This window comes from Malus sylvestris, chromosome 11 (assembly GCF_916048215.2).
Source record: "Malus sylvestris chromosome 11, drMalSylv7.2, whole genome shotgun sequence".
NCBI classification, from domain to species: domain Eukaryota; kingdom Viridiplantae; phylum Streptophyta; class Magnoliopsida; order Rosales; family Rosaceae; genus Malus; species Malus sylvestris.
Genome location: NC_062270.1, coordinates 14143136 through 14168431, shown reverse-complemented (window position 1 = coordinate 14168431; position 25296 = coordinate 14143136). Strand labels below are relative to the sequence as shown.

At 35.8% G+C, this 25296-nt stretch overlaps 2 protein-coding genes and 1 long non-coding RNA gene across 3 annotated transcripts in view; 1 reads left to right on the top strand and 2 right to left on the bottom strand.

The window, feature by feature from the left end:
* LOC126590938 (uncharacterized) overlaps positions 1–23990 on the top strand; it is a 94234-nt gene extending 70244 nt beyond the window's left edge. Inside the window, exon 2 of the long non-coding RNA XR_007612205.1 lies at positions 23679–23990. This is a non-coding gene — a long non-coding RNA (uncharacterized LOC126590938). The remainder of the gene's footprint in view (positions 1–23678) is intronic.
* LOC126590936 (uncharacterized) lies at positions 3837–4918 on the bottom strand. The gene is made up of 3 exons (XM_050256456.1): positions 4837–4918; positions 4673–4739; positions 3837–4370 (listed from the first exon to the last, which is right to left on the bottom strand). The coding sequence occupies exons 1-3, from the start codon at positions 4902–4904 to the stop codon at positions 4095–4097; spliced, it is 411 nt and encodes a 136-aa protein (XP_050112413.1). The 5' UTR covers positions 4905–4918; the 3' UTR covers positions 3837–4094.
* LOC126590935 (UDP-D-apiose/UDP-D-xylose synthase 2) lies at positions 6591–10105 on the bottom strand. The gene is made up of 9 exons (XM_050256455.1): positions 9712–10105; positions 9497–9589; positions 9214–9321; positions 8024–8138; positions 7793–7926; positions 7602–7703; positions 7425–7517; positions 7180–7315; positions 6591–7089 (listed from the first exon to the last, which is right to left on the bottom strand). The coding sequence occupies exons 1-9, from the start codon at positions 9985–9987 to the stop codon at positions 6977–6979; spliced, it is 1170 nt and encodes a 389-aa protein (XP_050112412.1). The 5' UTR covers positions 9988–10105; the 3' UTR covers positions 6591–6976.
* Positions 23991–25296: the final 1306 nt, after the last annotated feature.

The window sequence follows — 25296 nt, the reverse complement described above, 5'->3', positions numbered from 1 at the left end:
TAGGACACAAATGAGTCCCGGACCACAAACAATTCTCTCCCCGACCATATATTTTCTATTCGATCCATTTGCAATTTGCAAATCCAAAAATGCCCTCATGTATGCACATTCCACCATATTAATATTTGTTCTTAGTTTTTTTTCCTACAAAAAAATATCAGCTGGTGGTTTTTTCAAAAATGCACTCAGAGGCACTTTAGTCTTCCCTAATCACCATCGTGTGGTTAACTAGCGCCAAAAATCAAACATAGATTTGTCAAATACAGGTTTGAAATTCATCCTCAAGTCACTTATCTACATAAATAAATATGAGCATTATAACCACTTAGTACTACGGTCTAGTAATATTCTTCTTCACTTGTAAGTGACAAGTCTTATGTTCAATTTTCGACAAAGATGAAGTTGAACGACATTATATGGCAAACCCATTGTAAGGCTTTACCACTCTCTCACCCTCTATATACCATCGTTTATTTATAAAAAAAAAAAAAAACACTATATGCATCATAATGTTGGATACAGTGTGCGTTTTGGTAGGCAATAAGTATAAGAAGTTAGAAAACATTGATAGTAATTACGTATAAATTAAGTAAAGATTAGAAGTAGATGATGCAAGTATTTTATCCGAACTAATAATTGTATGTGCTGGATAATATTGAATTGTCATTAAGCATGAGACTCATACAATCACAACAACAACCACATAACAAAGATACTACCTAATTATATAACACTACACTCTTGGCACGACTGGGATTTATTATTCTTTACCATTTTATTAAACCCGAAATAAATAAATTATAAATGTATATTAGAGGTTGTATGATTAATGCAAAAAAGTGTTGACTGTGAGAGGCAGGCCCGACCATGTATTCTCTGTCATTCGGCCTATCAAAGGAGAAATTCTAAGAGTAATTGCATCCCTAAAAATACGCTGGCATCCAGCTTATTTAATCAACTCAAATGAATAGTAATTAACATCAATGAATAGTAATTGGTCAAATGCATCTTCACTTCTAAAAAATACGCTGGCACAAAATCTAATCAACTCTTATTAAAATATTATTAATTTTTTTTATAAAATAATAAAAAAAGTAATTTAGTTTTAATTTTAGATAGGATTTTTATCCAATCTTGTTTTGCCACATGTCATTATCCGAAAGTACTATTTTGTGGATAGATTTTCGATAAGATTTTCAACTAATCCTGACGTGCCACATGTCACTATCTGTTTACAATCCTTTAGCCAAAATTCCAATGTTAGGTATTTATAAAAAAAAAAAAAATATATATATATATATATATATATATTTTCTGTATTTTTAAACAATTTTTAATCATTTTTATTAAGTTAATTAATTTGGACCGTTGAATTTGAAAAAGATTGAAATCCAACAGCCCAGAATTGAACACGTGGCCAACGGTAATAATTCTAACATTTTCTTCTTCTTTTTTATATATTTTTTTGGGCAAAAATCGTGAACCGGTGATCTAGGAATCAGATGGCCCAGATGTTGCCACGTCACTAGCCGTTGGGTTTAAATTTCAAATTTTTTTTTATTGTTGGAAATACAATGGCTGAAAACGCACCACGTGGCCAAGCCCCGCGCCCCTTTAGTGCATTTGAGACGATGGGCCCAACCGTTTCTTTTCAATTGGGAACGCGCGCATGTTTTCCACGTGCCTGACGCAAAAAAAAACTATAGGCTTCGATGACTTCATGTTGACGCCAGCATAACATTAGATAGGCCGGTACATCACTCAGCACATTTTGAGCTGGCCAGCATGCTGGCTTGGATTGTGCGCTGGCTTATTTTGCTCAACTGGAGGGGTTTTACATGGTGCCAGCCTATTTTTTAGGCTTTGGACCAACCTAAAAATTTGTGTTGGAGTTGCTCTAAGTTTGGAGTCCAGACCACTAATTTCCAATGGGGATAATAGTAAGTAGATTAATTTTTCATATTAAATGCGCAAATCATTAGATAGATTGTCTTCTTATCATTGCTCTTCGGATGCCCAGACTCAAAATAACTCTCATGGCCCACCCCTAGATTTGAGACCCACCTCTGTCCCATTTTTTGACGAATAAGGATTCTTTCCACGTCATTTTTGCGAGGATTCCAGGGATTAGCGTATCTTGTTCGTCTATCGTACATGGTGTATTTAAAAATTATTTTAAATTTGATTATTTAAAATTGAACACAACCAATACTTGAGAAAAACTGACCGCATGATATATAATGAACGAACATGATTAACAGATTCTCAGGATCCTCATAAAGAGGATCCAGAATCTCGGATTCATTTTTGACCTCATCCTCCATCTTTTGGTCTTGTCTAGTGTCCCCATATAATACCTTCTCTTAAAAGTATGAATAATGAGTCCACATACGACTAAAACGATATGAGTGGGTTTTTTATTTTGGACTTGGAGAGAGGGGAATTGGTAGAGATCAAATTTGCACCATTATGCATAAACTTGATATTTATTTTTGCCACTTCCGTAAAACACCATCTACCGATATGAGCGAGTTTTTTGCGGAAAATATTGATAGTGTTGTTGGCACTCTCTAAGAAGTATCAAGCATTCCAAATAAATAAAATATAGAAATGAAAAGATACTTGACAGAAGTGCAAATCAATAACAACTCCAAAAATATAATGCTATAAATTTTTATTTTAATTTTTTTGAAGCGAATAATACTATAAGAAAAACTACTTAGGAGATCAGAGTTCTTTCAGTTCCAGCCATTTGCCTTCAGTTTTGGGTGACTAATATTTTATAAGACAAATGTTGGAGGTGATTGACCAAAAAAAATGTTGGTGGTGAAGTGCCATATGGAACATTAAACAATACATTTGTCTCGAACATTTGCTTCTTTAGAAGATTCACTTCTACACCCGACTCCCGAGGTCTTAAATTCTAATCCGCCCCCCTCCAGTTTATGTGACTTCTAATCAAGGAGTTGTGGGGCCAAGAACTTCAAATCTCCTATATTTTAAGAAAACTAATGAAAAATGTTTGAAAACTCTGATTTTTAATAATAAGGATAAAATAAAAGGTAAAATGAATAGTATCAGGATTGACATTTTAGTGTAAAAATATGATTTTTTTTGTTAAAATAAACAGTACCAGGAGTTTTTCGTTAAAGTTCCCTATTTTTTATGGACAAGGATTGTCTGTCCTCCCACTTCCGGTGCCCTCCCGTGCTCTCTTGTTTGTGTGGTCACGGTTAAGCCACGTCAACATTTTATATTGCTATTCAATTTTGTCTTATTATCTCTATAAAAAAACAATATAAAATGTTGACGTGGTTTAACCGTGACCACACAAAACAGGAGGGCACCAGAAGTGGGAGGGCCGACAATCCTAGTCCATTTTTTATGTCTTTCTTTGACTGCCGGTCATTTCTTTACAAAATTCACAAGCCCATTCACTTTTGTAACTATCTCGTGCCCATGTTTTGAACCATGAAAACGAGAGGTATATATGCTGAAAATGAAGCCAATTTCTAGCTGCAAACTCTGTACAAATGCATCGGAAGATGCTAGTTGAAGGAATACGTCTATTGGTCAAAATACGTGACTCTAAAGTAAATATGTCGCTCTACTAAGTGACGAGTATATAATGAATGTATAAGGTTTACAATCATCTGACAAGGGTCATACACATGTTGAATGATAACCTTAATTTGGTTGTTTACAAATAGGTTGGCATTCGAGCCTATTTCATCCATCCAATTCATTTGTACGAGAGAGTAAATCTTCATATGTGATCTCTAGTCTAGCAACATCCATCACTAAGATCTTATTACCAAAATTTTTGTTGCATGGAATGATCGAATACTTATTTAGAATCGTATTATCTTGTCGGCTTTGTGTTACATCCAAAGTCTAGCAAATTTTGAGTTGGACTAACATTAAACAACACACCAGAAATTAAAATAGAAAGCAAAAACCCTAATCATCTCTACAAGACAAGAAGCTGGCTCTGAATTTCCATTAGGGTAATTTAACATAGATAGAGAAAATGCACATAAAGATAGATTAACAAAAGCAAAGACATAATAATCTCATACGTTCAAGAGAACATCCTAATTCTTGCGCAAGTCTCTGAAATAGCCTTTAGGATCACGTTCGAACTCTTCCCTCTGTATGATATCATCTTTTCCAGGAGCTTTCATTGTTTTCTTCTTTCTCTCCGACTCCGAACCAGCTGATGAAACAAGTGCAGATAAACCCCATGCCAGTAGACCAATTCCAGCAGCAGCACCAGCAGCAATTGCACCTACGCTGTACGACGACTCGTTCTCACTTCCTTCCTTTTTCTTCGAGCTCTCCGAACTTTGTTTCGATTCCATATTGCAATCCTGTGAGCATGTACAGTTGGTAAAAGCTATTTAATTTCTGGAGGCATCTTGAAATATTATTTGTTATATGATATCATAACAGTTACATTAAAACAAAAATACTAATACAATTCTTCGGCAAAACCCTACAGAAAATTGAACACCCAAGAACAACTCAAAAAAGTGAAAAGATAACAAGAAACTAAATGGAAAGAAAAATAGAGAGGGGAGAGAGAGAGAGAGAGAGAGAGAGAGAGAGAGAGAGAGAGAGAAGAACGTAAATTAATCGCAATGGAAAGAAGATAAGTAAATTAAAGCCATACCATACCAGGATCCAGGGGGGGTTCTTCTTCAAGGTTGGCTCGTCGTGTATAGTAAGTATCAAGGTTCCTGTGAGCAAAACTCATGGTTCGTGATCAATATATAGATAAGTCACGCGCATGCTTGCAAGTCACGTGCTTTCTCTACTTCTGCAAGACGATCGAACCTTGTCAACTGAATCCAGTCAAAAGTCTCTTTCCAATGCATTTGGTTGTTAATGCACGCATGCATCATTCGAAACTTGTAAACTGAATCAGTCAAAGCCTGTTTCCAATGAATTTGGTTGTTAATGCGCGCATGCATAATTGAATGCATGGTTGGTTTCCTCAAGGAAATAATGGCGGGTTGAATTATGGAGTAAAATTTCATGCATGATTCTTGGTAAAATGAGTTTGAAGTTATGATAGTTATCTAGCAGTATTCCAACTTGATTTTGGTCTCGTAGCTGCAGTGACTTCGCTGGGGACTAAGATTGATTGATCATTCAACACAGATTCAAACCCGTGATCATTCGCACGGTACACCACCACCAAGAAGTTATGTGTCAATAATACAATAACTTGTAAGTTTTTCTCTAAGTGACCTTGTGTCATTAGTAAGGATGTTATCATAACGTATACTCATGTCGTGTAAGTTGTTCTCCTTCAGTAAGTATGTTTTAAGTTACATTGTTTGTGTTTCAATTTTATATAACTAACAAGAGTTAACATGTGGTATTAGAGCTTAAGTAATACGATTAAAATCCATAAGATATGAACATGAAATCTGCATATGCTTGTCAAAATAAAATTTGCATGCTAATGGTGGCATAGTTTGATGAGGAGCCGTTCGATTGATTGGACTATTCCGATCTTCTTTGAACCTTTTCCCTTCTCTTCATGTCATATCATATGTATGGTTGCGGGTGACATAGGTTGTAGTCATGGGGCATAGGACATGCTTACTTCAGCCATGCTGTGGAGGACATGCTTTTCTTAGGCCATGAAGGTTTTTGTACACCCCATCCCATAAAACGTTATATAACATTGTCCCATTAATAAAGTTGCATCATATGTACACACTAGCAAAAAACAAGCCCCTTAAATATGACTTCTACGACGACACAGGTACACTGCCATAATGGTGCTCATACCAATAATTCAACGTCATATTGAGAGAAATTCGTTTTATTGATATGGAACATCATAGTAACAGTATACATGTATCATATAAATCATCATATTTAAAGAGTAATATTTCATTACATATAAATTTTGGAAAAATTATAAAAAAAACTAATAAAAAGAACTTGAAAATTTTAAGTTTTAACGATAAGGACATAATAAAGAGTAAAATGAATAATATAAAAATTGATTTTTTAGTGTAAAAATGTAATTTTTCGTTAAAGTGAACAATACTGAAAGCTTTTCGTTGAAGTTCTCAGAATTATTTTCACTCCAAATTACTTCCCGCATATCCTTTTTAATTTTTAATTTTTTTTTATATTCTACACATCACTAACACTCAATAGAAATTATTAAAAAATTAAAAGAATATAGGAAAAGTAATTTGAAGTATGTGAATATAATCCCTCTAAATCTTATCACTGATATAAGTGAAATTCAACAACACAATTATAATCTTTTTAGCTGTAAAACAAAAGATTGACGATCAAAAGCAGCAGAATGGAAGAAATAAATAAATAAAATAATAATTTTACAATAAAAAGAAGAAATAAAACAAACAAGAGATCATAAGAGGGTTATCGAAAATTAATACAACACCCTAGTACAAAATAGAGGAATGGCAAAGCAAATCCCCTGCAAAGCAACATAAACAACTTGACATGTATAATTGGCCCCCCTATAAGCAGCAGAATGGTAGAAATAAATAAATAAAATAATAATTTTACAATAAATAGAAGAAATAAAACAAACAAGAGATCATAAGAGGGTTATCGAAAATTAATACAACACCCTAGTACAAAACAGAGGAATGGCAAAGCAAATCCCCTGCAAAGCAACATAAACAACTTGACATGTATAATTGGCCCCCCTATAAGCACCCCCCAGCATGTTGCAGCAAAAGCTCTGGTGACAAATTACAGTAATCTAGATTATATTCTGCAGACATAATCCCCAAGCACGTATTGTTGAACCTCTACCACGAACTATTTGACCAACGATACCCGCAAGGCAAGAAAAAAATGTACTATATATTCAAAACAGACATTAAGGTACATCTGAAGATCTCTTCCGAAAGAATTTCGACGCAGCACACCTCAGCAAGGATCCTTGATTCGTCGCACCAAACAACAGCACCCTTATTTAGCTTGCAGATGATTGGGATATGGCCTTCTTGACAGCCTCGGCATATGTCCTATGCTGATAGGTGAGGGTTGATTCAAGCAAGTCCCAGAGAGAGGTCTTTGGATTCCAACCTGTCATAGATAGCCCCATTACGTTGTTAGAATGCTGTTAAGTCACATGGGTCAATCAGATTAAAGACGAGTCAAATGAAAGATACATACCAAGCTGCTTGTTGATAATAGTCATGTCAGGTATTCTCTTGTCACTATCATCATATCCCACTCCATAGAATTCTTGAGAGCTAACATCAATGGTGGGTGTCTCCAGTTTTGGTTCGCCACTTACTTTCACATAAACCTGAAATGTATAGGAACATCAATCCTTGTATCCATGTGAATTTAATCAAAATACTGCTAATGCAACTGAATAAACTAAAAAGAAGATGGTATCAAAGACAATTATTCACCTCAGTCATCATTTCACCAAGCTGCCTAACAGTAACTTCATTGTTAGGGTTGCCAACATTGAAGATGTGACCATTGGCCCTAGCAGGATTTTCCTGAGAAAACAGATCACATTACTGAGCAACAACTTTTGCATGCTAAGTATTAATTTGAGCAAAAGATATTTTTTTTTAACTTACGATCATCAACATAACAGCTTCAATAGCATCCTTTATGTAGACAAAAGTTCTCTGAGATTGGCCACCATCTACAAGCTTGAGAGGCTCACGGCGAAGAAGATTCTGTAACCGATGAAAGCAAAGCATGATCACAACACAAATATCGAAATACCAAATAAATAGGGAATTCTACAACAATTCATCTGACATACATTACTGAAGCATGCAAGAACTCTTGGAACACCCTCACTTGGGCCGTCAATGCCAGGAATGAAATCCATCCTAGGTCCAATCCAGTTAAAGGGTCTCACAATGGTAAACTCAAGACCATTTTCCGCACCCTCAGCTGTACACACAAAGAAATCAAGTCATAATCAGAAACCTATATTACAAATACCAATTCATCATCGACCACTTAAAAGTAGAACAAAGAGATGACTAACCATAAATCAGCCTCTCGATCAATTGCTTTGCGCATGCATAGGACCATCTCTGCTTCTCAATAGATCCAAAAATGCAAGGGGATTCATCTTCTTTAAGCACATAATAAGCAGGATCCTATGAAAACATAGAACAAGAGAAGTAAGTTTCCCGATAACAAAATGCAAACCATACAGCATCAACAAACTTCAATGCCACTTATTGCATTGATCAGTGACTCCATCTAAAAAAATTACATTACAATGTGAAAACATAGAAATGCCTCGCATCTAAAGAAAACTCAAGAGCTAAAAGGAAGGAAGAAAAGGTTAGACAATCACAACCTATATATATGACACAATACTTTTGTTTCCTAGAAAATTTATACCACTATTTTTTAATTGCTTTTACACAGAGCATTATTACTACCATTTCTTCAACCTTCTCAACACTCAAATTCTGTTCCACTAATAGCGCAGTACATTACACCTTAAAGATGCTATGAACCAAAAGCTACAATGGAATTCCTGGACCAGACAAAAAAACTGGACAAAAAATTTGACTGGGACATAACCATATATCCCAAAAATGTACAAACCTTGAAGACTTTACATTCTCTCACAACGACCCACCAAACAAAATGAAGCACAACACTAACACTTCAAAGACATTCGCTGAAACAAAATACTAACCATGCACTTGGATCGTGGGTTAGCCGGGCAAAGCCAGGCTTTTGATGCCATGATATCTATATAATAGGCCTGGCCCCTGCCACGCCCAGCCTTCAGACTTTCTTAGAAACATATAATCTATTGACATCAAAACAGAAAGAAAAAAAAAACCTGTTTCTTCACTCTCAAGTCCATACCCAGTATACCCATCAAACCAGATTCTAAATTATTGTTAACATGCAACAAAATGTCAAGGTTTACTGTTGAAAATGTTCTAGATCTACAATTTACAATCTCTAACTAGCATCAGATCCCATAGTAAAACACATGTTTAAGCATTATTAGGGGATAATGCCATACCACCGACACGTAATTGCAGATCCCAAAATCAGAATAATGGAATCAAATCATTTAAATTATGCAAATGAACAACTTTATGATAAAACAAACACCAAGAAAGGCATAGATCTGAAACATGCCGAAGAAAACTAGTAAAGCAAATACATAAAAGAAAATTGAAAAGAAAGGGACAAAGGGGGTACCTGACGAAGAGGGCTATCTTTAGGAAGATAGCTTCCAATGGTTTTCCCATACACTTCACAAGTAGAAAAGTGAATCAAACGCTTGTTGTTTTCGGAGCAGTACTTCACCTAACAATAATTAATCGCAAAAGATAGCAAAATGTAAGGAAAACCCACATCAAATCTCACATCAACTTCAATCAATTCCCACCCCACCAACCCAAAATCCCAAATTTCGCAATCAAATTTCAGTATCCCAAAAACCAAGAAAACAAGAACCAAAATGCAACAGCCCAAAACCCACCACCGGCAGAGCATCGATGAAGTTGCTGTAGATGGTGTCGAGCGGACGGGTGTTGTAGTCTGCCGGAGTACAGATGGCCGCCAGATTAATCGTCTGCGAAAACCCACAAATCCAAGCCATTCAAAAAGCAAGAAAATTATGCAAAATCAAGAAAAATACCACAAAATCAAGCAAAAAATCGCCATGAAGAACAAAATCGAAGAAATGGGTTGTACCAGATCTGCCATTTTGATGAGGCCTTCGAGGCGCGAGTCCTGCTTGATGTTGAGTCGGTGGAACTGGATACGATCGGACCAGGGGTGCGCGTTCTCGGGCTCAAGCAGGTGCTTGATCTTGTCATTGTAGACGTCCAGAGCCAGGACCTTGTGCGGCGTCTCCGACATCAGCTTCTCGCAGAGGTGGGACCCAATGAACCCTCCGGCTCCGATCATACATATCGTAATGGGCTTTATCGGGTTGCCGTCTAGATCTACTCTCGCCGATGACGCCATTCTCAACGACGACGTTTTGGGTCTGCGGGTTTGTGGGTGCGGTGAGAAAATTGCGTTGCGTGGTGCGAGGACGAGAGAGAGTTTATCGGGAAGAAGGGAAGGAGAATCTAGAGGAAGAAAATGAGAGGGCAGAACGTATATAAAGGAAGTGGGAAATGTGATTGGAAAGGACGGAGTGAAACAGTGAGCTACTCTCCTCTTTACACTCTCAGAGGCTTACTCGCTCTGTGATTGGGCCACGTGTGCGGGTGCTGGGATGAGATCTGCGGTGGGTAGCAGGGGATTGGTGATTTTATTTATTGCTGTATCTCATGATCTCATGTATGCTTAATGGTGATGGTATGTTTTTTTGACAAGTAATGGAAATTGCCAGGGGAATTAGAGCTGGATTTTGGTTATGCCTCATGGCAATCATGCAGGGTTTGGGTTATTTAATTGCAATTAATACTGTTAATACAGGTAGATTATCTCATTGTCAAATAATCATCCAATTTTCATTCATTTTTTTGCTTATAATAGCCAGAATAAATGATTTTTTTTTAATTCTATAATTTTTTTTTTTGAACAAACGAGAGTACCTATACTAAAAGGGTGGAGGAGTGGATAAACCTCACAATGGATTTGCCATAATATTGTGGTTCAACTTCGTCTTTGGCGAGAAATGAATCTAAGAACTCTTACTTACAAGTAAAGATGAATACCTAAGTGGCATAATATTTATTTTAAAGAAATAATAACATTCATAATACTAATGGGAGTGTCTCCATAGTATAATCCTTAAACTTAGAGACTAAAAGATGAAAGAAAATCATTGTTAATTTTGCAGTCGTTGATCTAAGCAGTAAAAATACAAACACAAAACTAAAAAAAATTATCATAATCGTTGATCTTCCATCAATAAACAAAAGAAAAAAAAATAGCGGGACCCACCACATTGAAAGTTCTACGACATTCTAACAGTCTCATTCACGTGCTTGGAATTCCACCCCCACACAAAATGAACATGGGCCCACCCCGACCCCTCTATTATAGGGACTGGAGTTGTAGCATATTAGAAGCTACAAAGTCCTTAAATATGAGGACATATGGTGATAGGGACAAGTATTGGAGGTGCTCTACGATTTTTAGGACTGTAATGTGTATATAAAAGAAAGAATCAAAATACTTGACTGAAATGTTGTATATAAATAAAAGTATTTTTGGTTAATTACCAGTATAATATGTAATTAAATTTTGAGAGTTTTACAGTTTTGAATAGATCATTTAATTTGTCATTAATTCACTAAACCTTGAACATTGGAATATATTCAAAGACCCCAATGAGAAAATGAAATGGAGAGCAAGATTGTGAACAAAATTACTTAAACACCCTCACTCACATTATCCGCTAGTGAGTTATGAGCTGTCGCCCTTCCAATGCTTACGTGGGTTTGAAATTATAGGAAACCACTTCCTCACGCTATTAATTCCCACGCGCTTCGCTACCCTGCTCTCAATCTCTATGTATCCCTTTACCACCTTTCTTTTTTGCAATCTCCATTTTCCTTTCATGCGACAAGAAAATTTGTTCCAGGTTGTACCAATCTTGTCACTTAATATCGGTGCTCTTTTTTTATCATTTAGTAGTACGAACTAATGATTTTCTCTTCATTTGTAAGTTAGAGATTTTAGATTCGGTTATCATTAAATGAGAATTTAAATCACATTATTATTAACCTATTGTGGGACTAAGCGCACCCTCCTCTTTAATGTAGATAATATTATTTGTTTAGAAATTTAAGAAAAATATTGGTGCTCTGTGATTATTTATCAATAATACATATTCCACGACTTTGAAGAAAAATCCAAGACAACTTTATGCCGGATGAATTTGTATTCGACATTGATTTGGCCATATGGTTTTCGTTGTCATTTTGGGTCGACTTGATTTGGTTGCTGTTCCACAAAAATTGAGACTGAATATCTTGGTTAGGTGGTCATATGGATGGCAACGGATCAGTTTGGGGATGGAAATGCTATATCCATTCCCATAACCACGAAAACTAACTATATCGATAAACGCAAATTAAACATCGGGTATTATCCATAACCATACCCACCGGATAACAGATTTCCCATCTTTAACGGTTATATTCATCTTCGTTAATACAAAAAATATATTCGCCCAATTGACGTATGATAATTTAGTAAATATTAATTTTGTTATTAAATATTTGATGTATAAAATGATTTAATTAATGGATCTTGTGGAACATAAAAATTAAAGCTAAACCTTGATAATGTTGGTTGATCTTTGATATCTCGCATAAATACTATTAAATTCTCATAGATTTTGATTCATATCAAAACTTTTGAACTTTGCCACAAAATGTAACTCTGTTAGGACCTAAATTTACACCATCGGCCCGTGCATTAAAGCCGTTGAGTGAGCATAGCTTCCAACCGTCGGATAAAAAAGTGAAGATCATTTTTGTTAATGTTAAAGGATAATATTAAGGTTTTTATCATAATAATTATCTATTAATGTGAATTATCTTGGCTTCTTCTTAAACCAGATAAATGTGATGCAAATAATATCTCTTGCCTACAATTCAAATTAATTAGAGATATTCGGCATACGGCAGTGCATCTACTACTGGATTAATTTCATGCAATTAATCTATGCATGGGATGAAGGTGAAATTATGAGATGGTGATGTAATGTGATTGGGATGATTATATATAGATAAAAAAAGGAGTAGGTTTCAATCTATGTATGGGATGAAGGTGAAATTGTGAGATGGTGATGTGATGTGATTGAGATGATTATATATAGATAAAAAAGGAGTAGGTTTCAGCTTATGTACATGATGGGAAGAACAAATTAGCTGAAGATAATGACGTGGTAATTTTTTGACCATTGATCATGTGATAATGGGATAAAGCCATTATTGTTTGGTCAGATGTGGTGTATTTCAATATTAAAGATTTGTGGTGTACGGAGACTTAAGGATTACTGGTAGTCATGATACATCAGAAGACTAAGAGATTATTTTCTAGTAGCCGTGATGTCACATCCCTCCCTGGGCTCCTACCACATCTAGGGCTCGACTCCACCGTAGCACGATATTGTCCGTTTTGAGCTCCGACCACACCCTTATGGTTTTGTTTTTGAAAACTCACACGAGAACTTCCTAGTGGGTCACCCATCATGGGATTGCTCTCGCACGAACTCGCTTAACTTCAAAGTTCCGACGGAACCTGAAGCCAGTGAGCTCCCAAAAAGCCTCGTGCTAGGTAAAGATGAGAATATACATATAAGGCTTATAGGATCCACTCCCCTGGGCGATGTGGGATGTTACAATCCACCCCTTTTAGGGGCCTGACGACCTTGTCGACACTTCCGGCCAAGGATTGGATATAATACCAATTATCACATCTCGGCCCGGGCCCTCACCACATCCCGGGCTCGACTCCACTATAGCACGATATTGTCCGCTTTGGGCCCCGACCATGCCCTCACGGTTTTGTTTCTGGAAACTCACACAAGAACTTCCCAGTGGGTCACCCATTATGGGATTGCTCTCGCGTGAACTCGCTTAACTTCAAAGTTCCGACAGAACCAGAAGCCAGTGAGCTCCTAAAAGGCCTCATTCTAGGTAGAGATGAGAATATATATATAAGGCTTACAAGATACACTTCCCTCGACGATGTGGAATGTTACACGTGACACATCAGGAAATTCAGAAATTTACGGCTTATACTATCAGCGAGAGTAGCGTTATAAATACAAAGGCAGTGACAACGAAAAAATCCCCTCCAATTCAACACGCAAACTGCTCTGCGCAAACTCTCGCTCTATGCGAAACCTCTCAACAACCTTGAGATTTTTATTTTCTTTTTCCGCCTACACATATTTAGTTTGGATAAGCAACACTATGAAGGCAACCAATGACATCTTCAGTTTGGATAAACAGCACTGTTGCCGTAGAATCAGCCAACCGCAGAATACCTTCAGTTTGGATAAACAACACTGTGTCGAGGCCGATTGGTTATCTATCCAAGTCTCGGTATAAAAGGATTTTCGGATCCTTATTGGCAGAGGTCATCTCATTAGCCTTCTCGGTGAAGTGAGGTGTTACAGGTTACTACCTTTGGCACATTGAAAGCCGAATTTGATATTGAACTTCGTAGAACTAGCAACCTTGTCTTCAGGCTCCAAAACCCGAAGGCCGAGACGTGTTCCTTCTGAGGCCGCAATCGCAAGATAAAGAAGTCAATAGCGCGCCCAACGCCACATCAACACATTTTACTCTCCGGCGAAGTTCGGTCGACGAGTTGGCACGCCCTGCACACAAACGAAGGACGTAGTTAGCTTTTTAATTACTCGGCCTGTGCGCCACGTATGCTTGGTAGTTTTTAGGGTCAACAAACTCACACAATGCAATTTTTGTATTATCAAGGTAAGGGATTCGATGAATAATGAATGCAATTTTTGTATTCTCAAAGTAATGGATTTGATGAATAATGAATATACATATAATTATATATTATTCGATTCAGATTCCGGTACGGATGTGGATTGGGGACCCCTATAACTATATCCAATATCATAACCGAATAATATTCACGGTTTTTCCCCATACCCAAAATATACCCAAATTTTCATACCCAAATCAAATCCATTCGGACGATTATCTAGGGTTAGAATTGCCATCCCTAGGCGGTCATTGAAAAAGAAAAGAAGAAAGGTCATTTGTCCTTCGAAAGCATTTGGGCCATGGTGTATTCAGTGACTGCCTAGAGACAGCTTAATTTTCTCAACCATTTGGCTACACAAGCCGAAGCTTAAGAAAACTGGGTGTAAATGTTTGAATCCAATATTACACTAACAACACTATGCAATCGAGGTTGTTGAATAAATAGGGTTTTAGGCGCCAATAGCTGTAACAATTAAGTGATTTTTAATAACTTATTCATAATATTATCATTGGTTTTAACATGATGATATCTTGGAGTTTTTATTATAAATATTTTTATAGCAACAAAAACAAGGCTGATAGACACTCATTTCTCCAACATAATTACGATAGGGGGAGGAATGATGGGCTCTTTTGGGACATTTGCTGCATTTGAGGTATATGGGCAGCTGATTGTTTTGATTAAAAATCTAGGAGTCATGGCATATGAGGAATTAAGGATAAGAAGATGGTGTCCAACTGGAGGAAAATAGCCACGTGTGTTGTCTTTCATTAATTTCATGCATGCATGGGATACAAAGGAGATGAGGGATATGATAATATTGAAACGGATAAAGTTAGCGAGACCAAAGTTGCAAATAATGGAAAAAACTCATTCAACTCAACAAACAACTCAACGGTTCACGTGAAGCCCTCGCTCTAAGTGAAAGCTTCTCACACCTCTGACAAAATACTAATTACCCCAACCTTTCCTCAACACACCTTTAGTTTACATTGACATCAGTGCTTCTGGTTGATTGATTATCTATCTAAGTCTTAGCCGATTATGAGTCTTGATTTTACTGTCGAAAGAGGTCACTTCATTAACTTCCCAACAGAATGAGAAGTTCTATGATCATTATTCCCAGGTGCATTTCAGAGTTCGACATTCAGACGGTTGAACAACATTCACCATAAAGACACTCATCACCTTTAAGTATCTTTGTCCATACAGCTTGATTCGACGCACTTATATTTTCACAAATATAGTCGAACCTGGTGTAAAAGGTCTTAAACTTAATAGTGAATTGAATAACCTTGTCTTCATGTTCTAGTCACTTAGTGTAGAAGTTAGCTCCAACACCACACTGCCACATCCATTCTACTCGACTAACCGAGCTGGGTTGCAAGTTGCAATGCCTGCATCAACAAGAAGGATGTAGGAAGCTCAGTAGTTACTTGACTTGTGTGCCATGTAGCCATTGTAATTTTTAGGGTCAACATTTTGTTATACTTTCTCGTATGTCATCTTCATTTTCTAATATTAGTTGATGGATCGAACCACCTAATTTTTAGGTAGCGATTTAAAAATATTTTATGTAACAAATTTATTAAATTAATAATTATTTAACTATCAATTGACATTGCTAATTTCAACATTAAGTTAGAAACATTGTTCGTCTATCTATTCAATAATCGTTAAATAACTAAACCATTTCAAATTGGCTAAATAGCCAAAATGATCCCTAAGATTTGCATAACTCATCACTTTGGTTCATAACATTTCAAAAAAGTGGTCCTTGAGATTGTCCACTATCCATCATTTTGGTCATTCCGTTAAAAACTCCGTTAAGTGTCCCGGAGCTATTGGCCAGAAGTTTAGGCAATTTTCAAAGCTTTGTAACTCAATCGTTTCTTAACCACATTCGACCCATAATATATCAAAATGAAGATAGGAAAGTGTAGAATAAGATTATATTTATTGGAAAGCCCAATGGCTGCCTGATATAGCCAGAAAATAGCCTCAAAGTTGACTGGTTCAAGGGAAAACTGGAAAACTCGCCGGAAACTGGGTACTTTAAACATTCATAACTTCTTCAACACTCAACGAAATTAAGCGATTCAAAAACAAAAATCATACTTCTCGATGAGACGAAGATAATGGTACCTATTTAGATGGCTAAATCGCCGTGGTTTGACCGAAAAAGGCTCAAAAGTGGCTAACTTGAGACCAAAACAGCCACTTTCGAGCAGTTTTCCGGCCAAACCACGGCGATTTAGCTATCGAAAAAGGTACCATTCTCTTTTTCTCATCGATAAGTATGATTTTCATTTTTGAATCACTTGATTTCGTTGAGTATTGAAGAAGTTATGAACGTTTAAAGTTTACCCAGTTTCCGGCGAGTTTTCAAGTTTTCCCTCGGACTAGTCAACTTTGAGGCTATTTTCCAGCCATCTCCGGCAACAATTGGGCTTCCAAATAGGTATAATCTTATTCTAAACTTTCCTATCTTCATTTTGATGTATTATGGGTCGAATTTGGTTAAGAAACGATTGAGTTACGAAGCTTTGAAAATTGCCTAAACTTCCAGCCAAGAGCTCGGGAACACTTAACGGAGTTTTTAACGGAATGACCAAAATGATGGATGGTAGACAATCTCAAGGACCACTGTTATTGATTTGAAATGTTAGCGACCAAAGTGATGAGTTATGCAAATCTCAGGGACCATTTTGACTATTTAGCCTTTCAAATTTAGTTTTTCCTTTTGGGTAAAGATGATTTGTATGCAACACCTAGAGAATAATGGGTCCGGATAATCGTGCAGGATTGTATAATGAGAAAGAAAGTCGATAAAGTAGAACAAAAAAAGTTTAAATGAGATGGTTGCCAACATTTTCCAAATTAAAATATGCTCATTTTCAATTTTTTTTAATACATTTTCTCATTTACAAGTATAAAATCTATAGATGAACTAGTATTTGGTTTAGTGGTAATTGTCTCGTTTGGTTGAAAATGTTAGACTTTTATGATTAGTTTGATACTCAGATACGTCTAGCCTATAAAAGATCCTAAGTCTCTGGATTTACCTTCTATTTTTACATGCATTTGTACACATCTTGGCCCTTTGATTTATCTAACGTAATTTAATCCTTCCACGTTAAATTTAGATTAAAATCCCCTTTGCACCACTTCACTCGACATCTCTCCTCCATTATCCCTTCTCCCTTGCCGTCTTCTCGCTCTTCTGTAAAATCACAAACCATAATATGATGGATGCACGAAGGTAAGCTCAGTTCATCCTACTTTCTTAGGCTACGAATTCTCCATTTGGACGATTACGAAACAGTTGTTTAAGGCTTTAAGCTTTCCGACTACTTTGGCATTATGCTCGGGAAGAAAAAAAGGGGAATGGTAAGGAGAGATTTCAATGTGATTGTAACACGGGATGGTACACCACGTGTTACTATATAAATGGAGGGATATGTGTGTTAAAAAGTTAATAACTTAAATATTAAAAAATTTCACCACTCATATAAAAAAACGTGACGTACCACTCGTATCCTGGTCATAATGAAAATTTTCTTGAACAGCAAGAGAGAATGACTCGCATTGAGATAGATTAGTGTGCTAATTAAGGTGCAAAACGTGTATTTGGTTCTAACCTGATGTGGATTGATTTAGTTCTTTAGATTAATTAAATTGTCAAAATTAGGTTAAATACAAAGACTCGAGATCCTGCTATATATATATATATTTCTTATACTATCCTTTCATTTTTAGACATAAACAAATGGATAATATTGTCCTCCCTTCTTAATATCATGTCATCATTTCACCTTATAATAAGGATTTATAAAAATTGTTCATTCTTTTTATCATCCTTTAAAGATCATCTATAACAAAATTCATTTCGATCTAGGAACTGCATAGACATCCACACACACACACACACACACACATATATATATATATATATGTCAAACAATAGGTATGGTAACAAGTAATGAACCGTCAAATTTTTTATTCACAAATGATGACTGAACTATCTTCAAATTGAATAATTTTTTCTAGTGATAATCTTGCGATGATAATAAAGAGAATGAATGTTTCGATCATAACGTTTATACGATAAAATAATGTCCCGTTAGTAGAGAATGAGGACTTCCTTCTGTCTTGCCTTTCCCAAGTGTATTAATATTATCCTGGATACATATGAAATTGCTAAAGAAAAGTAAAAATCTATAACATTTATAGGATTTACTTCCCACGAGAATCGGATTTTGAATAAAAAATAAAGAAAAATTAAGTTCTCAGTCATCTCTATTTTTACTACTCCATTGATTAAAACCTTATTCTTTTCAATTTTTTATCAAGGTCCTTAGATTTTAATAAACGTCATTAATCATTTCAATAATAAAAGATTTTTTATTTCTAAATATATTCATTTAGTATTAGAAACATTACATTTGATATTTTTATATTTATAGCTAAAATTTTTATCATATATTTTAATTTTTAGTTTGCACCCATTTTTAATTTGCAACCCCTTTTTTTTTTAATTTGTACAAATTTTCTTTTTAGTTTTAATTTGTACCTATATATTAATTCCTTTTTTTGCCCATATTTTTTAAACTTTTATTTTTATTTGTACCCATTTTTAATTTTGCTAAATCTACCCATGCTAATTATATGCATTAAAATATATCAATAGGTATTTTTTAAAACATGTTAATAATTATGTGGGTACATTTGATAACCTTAAATATTTATGGGACACTTTGGATGCGGTCCCTAGCTATCAATATCATTTGATTGAAACCTTGTTAGTTTTTAGTTTTTTATTGAGGTCCCTGATATTAATGTAATAATGTAAGTTACTATATTTTTGTAATTAAAAATTAAAAATTGAAATTTGTAATTGTTTATATTAATGAGATTTTAAATAAAACCCATAATTATGGGATTAAAAATAATAAAATATAAATTATTCTCTCTATTATATTGTGTGTGTGTGTGTGTATGTCACAGCCCGTCCCGAGATTTTCTTATTCAGGACGTGAAATGACGGAATTGCCCTTAACGGGCATTAAGGTACGTGGGTGTGTGACATTATTTGGCCTAATCTTAGATATGTTTTGGAAGAAAATAAATAAGATAAGTTGGCTTATTAATTTGGTTCTTGTTAATTTGGTTAGGGATTTGGAAAAATGGATGGTGTGGATTGAATGTGGGCATCTAAACCCTCACACTCTCCCTTTTCTCTATCCCGTAGCTCTCTCTCTCTCCTCCATCTCGACGTACCCTCTCTCTCACACCCATATTGTACGGCCTCACCCAAAATCCCCCAAAACTCAGTGGATCGAGGTAACCAAGGTAAGAATCTTCATCCTTGAGATGTTTTGAGTTGATTGGTACTGGTTTTAGGACGTAGAACCTTCGATTTCACGTGAATCCGAAACCCCCATTTTTGGTCACTGTTCATGCACACGTGAAATGTTGTGTTTCAGGAAATTCTAAGCTTATAGTGAGCTTAGTGAGGTCCCAAGGAAGCTCGGAGTGCTTCGTTTGAAGGATTTGGACGTCGGGATCACGAGGGTTGAGTTTGGCTGGTTTTGCTTGGATTTTTCCGGTGAGATTTAGTTGTTTTTGAAGCTTAAAAGTAGTGTATCGTGATTCTACTTGTTTGGGGCTTCATTTTGGTATAAAATACGAAGAAAATGGTTGAGAAACGAAGGAGAACGAGACGTTCAAAGTTTGGCCGGAAACCGGCCGTCGGAAAGTTCAGTCCGGCGAGCCCGAGGTTGAAGATGGTGTGCGTGGGGGCCCGTGTCCCCGTGCCTGTCCTAGCGTGTGGGGGCGCGTGCCGCCTCCAAATTTTTTTCTAAAAATTACTCGACGTTCGTGACGTCGAGTAGGTCGATGTGGTATATTCATATACCCAAATTGAGCATCGTATGAGAAGTTATTTCGAATTGTTGGTTATGTGTTTAAATTAACGTTTTTATAGTTGTTTCGCATATAGGTGACACTTATCCCGAGGACGAGCGCATCCAGGGACGTCACAGGGGTTACGACCCATCGACTTATCAGTGAGTGGGCAGTTTTGTTTTCGTATTACCTATATACAACTGTTTTTCCTAGAAAATGCGTTTATATGGAAATTATGATTTAAATTGCCATGCATGCAAATGTTGAGATATTTAGTTTGATAATCGATGTATATATATGTTAATTGACGCAGTGGACGCACATGTGAGTTTTTATATTATTCAGATGAGTTATTTTATGAGAATTGCATTGAAAGCTCATAACCTGCACCTTAGGTGTTAGTGCTTATATTAATATTCACCACACCGCACGCTCGTCTTGGATCCAAGTAGGTGGATGTCGTACAGACCATGTGAGGGTTCCGACATGCTAGTCGTATAGATCACTAGATGTGATTCCGACTAGTGGGTGACCTTAGTTATGCGCGCTGATGATTGATGAGAGAAGCACTAGAGCATATTTATACACCTTTCATCGTACAGACTACTATACGTAGTTCCGAGTGATGTGCAGTGTAGTGCCGTACAGGTCACAGTTGGTGACTCCGGCAGGGCCGTATAGGTCACTGTGGTGACTCTGGCTGAGTGGGATGTTGAGCTTTAGAATCAGCCGTACAGGACCATTGTAGGGTCTTCGGTTGATTTATTATTTCACCTGATTGATATTGATGCATTTCATACTATATTTGGCATGGCGTGGCATATTATTTCTGATATGTTATGTTGATGGATATGAGCTGAGTTTTGATGATATGTGTATATATATGTTTATATACTATTTTTCTGGGAAAGTATACAGGTTTTACGGTGAGGGGTTAGAAATGTTTTGGAAAATCTTTGATTTTACTGACCCACTCATCTTTGTTTTGCGCCCCTCCAGGTTCTAGTTAGCGGTTGGTGGCTCTCGAGGTCTTTTTCGGCATTCTGACAGACGCTCTACATGTAGGACTCACCTGCGGGTGATGTACTTTTATTTTGGTCCTACTTGACTGCACTTAAACCTATGCTCTGAATTTATGTGTTACCTTATAACTCATCCTGTTATTCTAGTAGGTGGTTCTACTAGAGATTGGTTTGAATTCCTTCATTTTCTGTTATATCTTGCTTCCGTGTCGCACTTTTGGTTACGTCATGCTCACGTGACGGCCAGCACGCCTTGATCCTCTGGGTCGGGGTGTGTCAATATACATATATGTATGGGTACATTAACCAAAATTAACAAAAAAAGTTATTCTACCAAAACATGGATACATTCTCAAATCAACAAAAAAAAATGTACCCATATAAGTTTAAACATGGATTAAAAAATTTGAATGGATTTTATATTAAAAAAGGGTACATTTTACATATAACAAATTGATATATTTGAGAATGGGTACATTTAAGATTAAAAAAATTGAAAAATTATATGAATGGGTTCATTTAAGATTAAAAAATTGAGAATCTTTTTATATATAAAAAAAAACTAATAGGCACAAACTTAATTTAATTTAATTTTTTATTATTTTGGAAATGTTTGAATTGAAAATTAATTAGAAGTTTAATAGAGGTGTGAGTATTAAACCCTAAATTAATTACTAATTTTTATATTAAAAAAATTATATAATAAACATGTAAATTCATTATCACATTAATGCTAGGGACTTGAATCAAAATTTGAGAACTAATAAGGTGTTAGGCAATAAACAGTAAAAATTAGGGACCGGATACTAATTTTTCCAATATTTAAATTGGTAGATTTGTCTTAGTGAGTGTGTTCTACTATGCATATATATATATATATATATATATTGATTTGGTTTGATTGAGTGAAACTTTTACATGTGCATAAATTGTCTTTTTGCTCAACTTCAACTTGGGCTGCTATTGCGCGTGTCTTTTTTTGACGTACAACAATACTTTCAGAGCTGATGATTCGAGCACAAATTAAGTGGAATACTACTATACTTAGTCAAACTATTCTTTTCAAAAAGATTATGCTTTACTGTGCGATTGAATAAATTATCTATTTAAAAAACTTGATACGTGTGCATGAGATATCGTTATAATATTTAAGATGAAGTTTATACCTTTTAATTAAATAGTGAAAGAACAATTTATATATCAAATCGTTACGTGATAATGAAATCATTTTCACATAATTGGGGGTTAATAGTGATTTGATCATACGTCTCCCTCACTCTTTTCGTTTTTTTTTGGTGAAGGTCTCCCTCACTCTTTTCGAAAACGTTTAAAACATGTTTTTATCAAAATGAGTTATTTGTCCGGAAGTTAAGTGGTCAAAATCATAAAATATATCTGGTTATGAAATGGGGGGAGTTGTCAGTTAAAAAAAAAAAAAAATTATTTAACGAAGTATTTTACTAATTTGGTAGTTAATTACTCAGCACCGACAATACTAAAGATGGTATGTGCCACTCGTTTCTAAAGCGCGTTTGATCAACACGATTCTTCTTCGGCGGCGCATACATGGCTAGCGCGCGCAGAAGCGTTGATGTCAGGGACTTGGCATCTTTCCTTCTCACCTACCCGGAGATTTGGGAAACGGATTGTGTCCTCTCATGTCCTACCTATATCAGCGGTCTGTCTTAAACCATTTTTCAATTTTTAGGCTTATTTTAGCTAGGTTTGAACTTTCTTTTGATCTCACTTTGTTCTTCTTTTTTTAAACTCAAAAGTCATCACTTTATTCCTTAAAACTCAAATTTGTTCACTTTGATTTGTGGACTTTCTTTTTTTCTTGAAACTTATAGGTGGCCTCTTGAAACTTATGTGGAACCTAAACCCAATAAGACTATGTCACATATGCAATAAATTTGATTATAAATCTCCATTATGTGTTGACATTCGACGATGAGAGAATATTAAGTTTAAAAGAAATTGAAAAGGTGAAAAAAAATAAAAAAATAAATTGATTAGCCTGGCGCACCCAATCAAACCCATATAAGAAAATGACAGATATAAGGCAATGTGGAGCAAATTTTGAGTTTTATAGACAAAGACGACTTTCAACTTTCAGGAGGCAAAATGAGATCAAAATCGAGTTCCAGAGGGTAAAGGGGAGCAAACTTTGAGTTTTAAGGAGTAAAGTGACAACTCCGAGTTACAGAGCAAATTGAGATTAAAATCGAGTTCAAGGAGGCGTAGCTAAAAATAAGCCTGTTTGTATCATACTTGACCAATCCCGAAACTACTGAGCACCAGTCAACGTTATACCGTCAAGGACCCAGAAGAGTTTCCCTACAACCAGGAGGCCAATCACAGTGCGACACGTGTCGACATCAGAAGCCAATCATAGCACGACACGTGTCAACATCGGAAGCCAATCACAATACGACACGTGTCAATGTCAGAATGAAACTAGAAACTCTCTTCTATAAATAGAGATCATTCTCTCACAATATTTCCTAATGTCATTTGTACTAAATCATTCACTAGTACTCACTAAATGAGAGCTTGAACCTATGTACTTGTGTAAACCCTTCACAATTAATGAGAACTCCTCTACTCCGTGGATGTAGCCAATCTGGGTGAACCACGTACATCTTGTGTTTGCTTCCATGTCCATATCCATTTACTTATTTATCCACACTAGTGACCGGAGCAATCTAGCGAAGGTCACAAACTTAACATTTTCTGTTGTACTAAAGTCCTCATTGATTTTGTGCATTAACAAAGCCTATTTTAATTAGATAAACTTCATTTTAGCTCTTAGGTTTGGATGCAATCGCAACCTTATACAATATTTCTAAAACATTTCAATCTCATATACAAACTTGTATTTTAATTACAATTTCATACATTAGTTAGTCAAGCCGTCAATTTAACTATTAAGTGAGAAAATGTAGGACCTATATTTTTACTGATGTGGTAGTCAAATTTGTCCATGTTGATTAAAAGACGAATCATAAATATAAAAAAAAAATTATGGCCACCCATTCAATCCTACGCTTCACATTCTCCTGTCTACCAATCTTTAGAGAGATTTTTCAATGTGATTGGAACACAGAGTAATACACTGTGTGTCACTATATCAATGGTGAAATATGTGTGCTACAAAGTTAATAACTTAAAAAATACAATTTCCCACCACTTATATAAAAACATGTGGTATACCACCCATGTTCCCATCACAATGAAAATTTTCTCCAACCTTTGCTAGCCCACACCCCACCTCAATTTTGTCGACCTCTCTTAGCTTTTATTTACTCCCACCTCGACCTCAAACTCGCCACCGTCCCATTTCTGAAAGTTGAATTTAAAAAAAACAAGAGTAGAGATTTAGAGGAAATTACAAAGATATTTTCGAAAACAACGTCGATTTTGGACAAGATGATGCAATAGCGGCAAAATCAGAAGGCAAAGAAGGCTAAGAATGAGGAACTAGAGGGAAATCCTATCCACACCAACTTTTGCCAATAAAGTAATCTTGCTTATAAATCCATTAAAGATCTTTTCTGAATTAACTGTTTGACCTAGTGGGAGAATGTTGGACGTTGGACCATAATCCAACGGTTAATAGGTCTACACATTTAATTTAAAGATTACTTGGAATGTAAATAAGATTAGGATTTAGTTAATAGTTGTAGCTTGTACCCCAAGTAAAGTTAATATAATCAGATTTCCTTGGGAAATAAGGGCTCCTAATTCTATCCTATTTGGAATGAGATGTGGTGTATCAATTATCCTTGGACTGCAAGGAATCCTAATGACATTATTATGGAAGATTCATTAGTGTTAAGTCCATATAAATACAAGGCTAAGGTCCTTGCTCACAACACATAGAAACTCATATGAACGCCCCATTAGTTTGAGTATAAAG

Bases quoted from the DNA above. Each gene is read 5' to 3' on its own strand.
- LOC126590936 (XM_050256456.1), bottom strand. From the start codon at position 4,904: ATGATGCATGCGTGCATTAACAACCAAATGCATTGGAAAGAGACTTTT. The intron at 4,740-4,836 runs GTTCGATCGTCT...TTTTGCTCACAG, and splicing joins GACTGGATTCAGTTGACAAG to GAACCTTGATACTTACTATA. The intron at 4,371-4,672 runs GTATGGCTTTAA...ACATGCTCACAG, and splicing joins CCCCCCTGGATCCTGGTATG to GATTGCAATATGGAATCGAA.
- LOC126590935 (XM_050256455.1), bottom strand. From the start codon at position 9,987: ATGGCGTCATCGGCGAGAGTAGATCTAGACGGCAACCCGATAAAGCCC. The intron at 7,704-7,792 runs GTATGTCAGATG...CATCGGTTACAG, and splicing joins TTCTTGCATGCTTCAGTAAT to AATCTTCTTCGCCGTGAGCC. The intron at 7,090-7,179 runs GTATGTATCTTT...TATCTATGACAG, and splicing joins TATTATCAACAAGCAGCTTG to GTTGGAATCCAAAGACCTCT.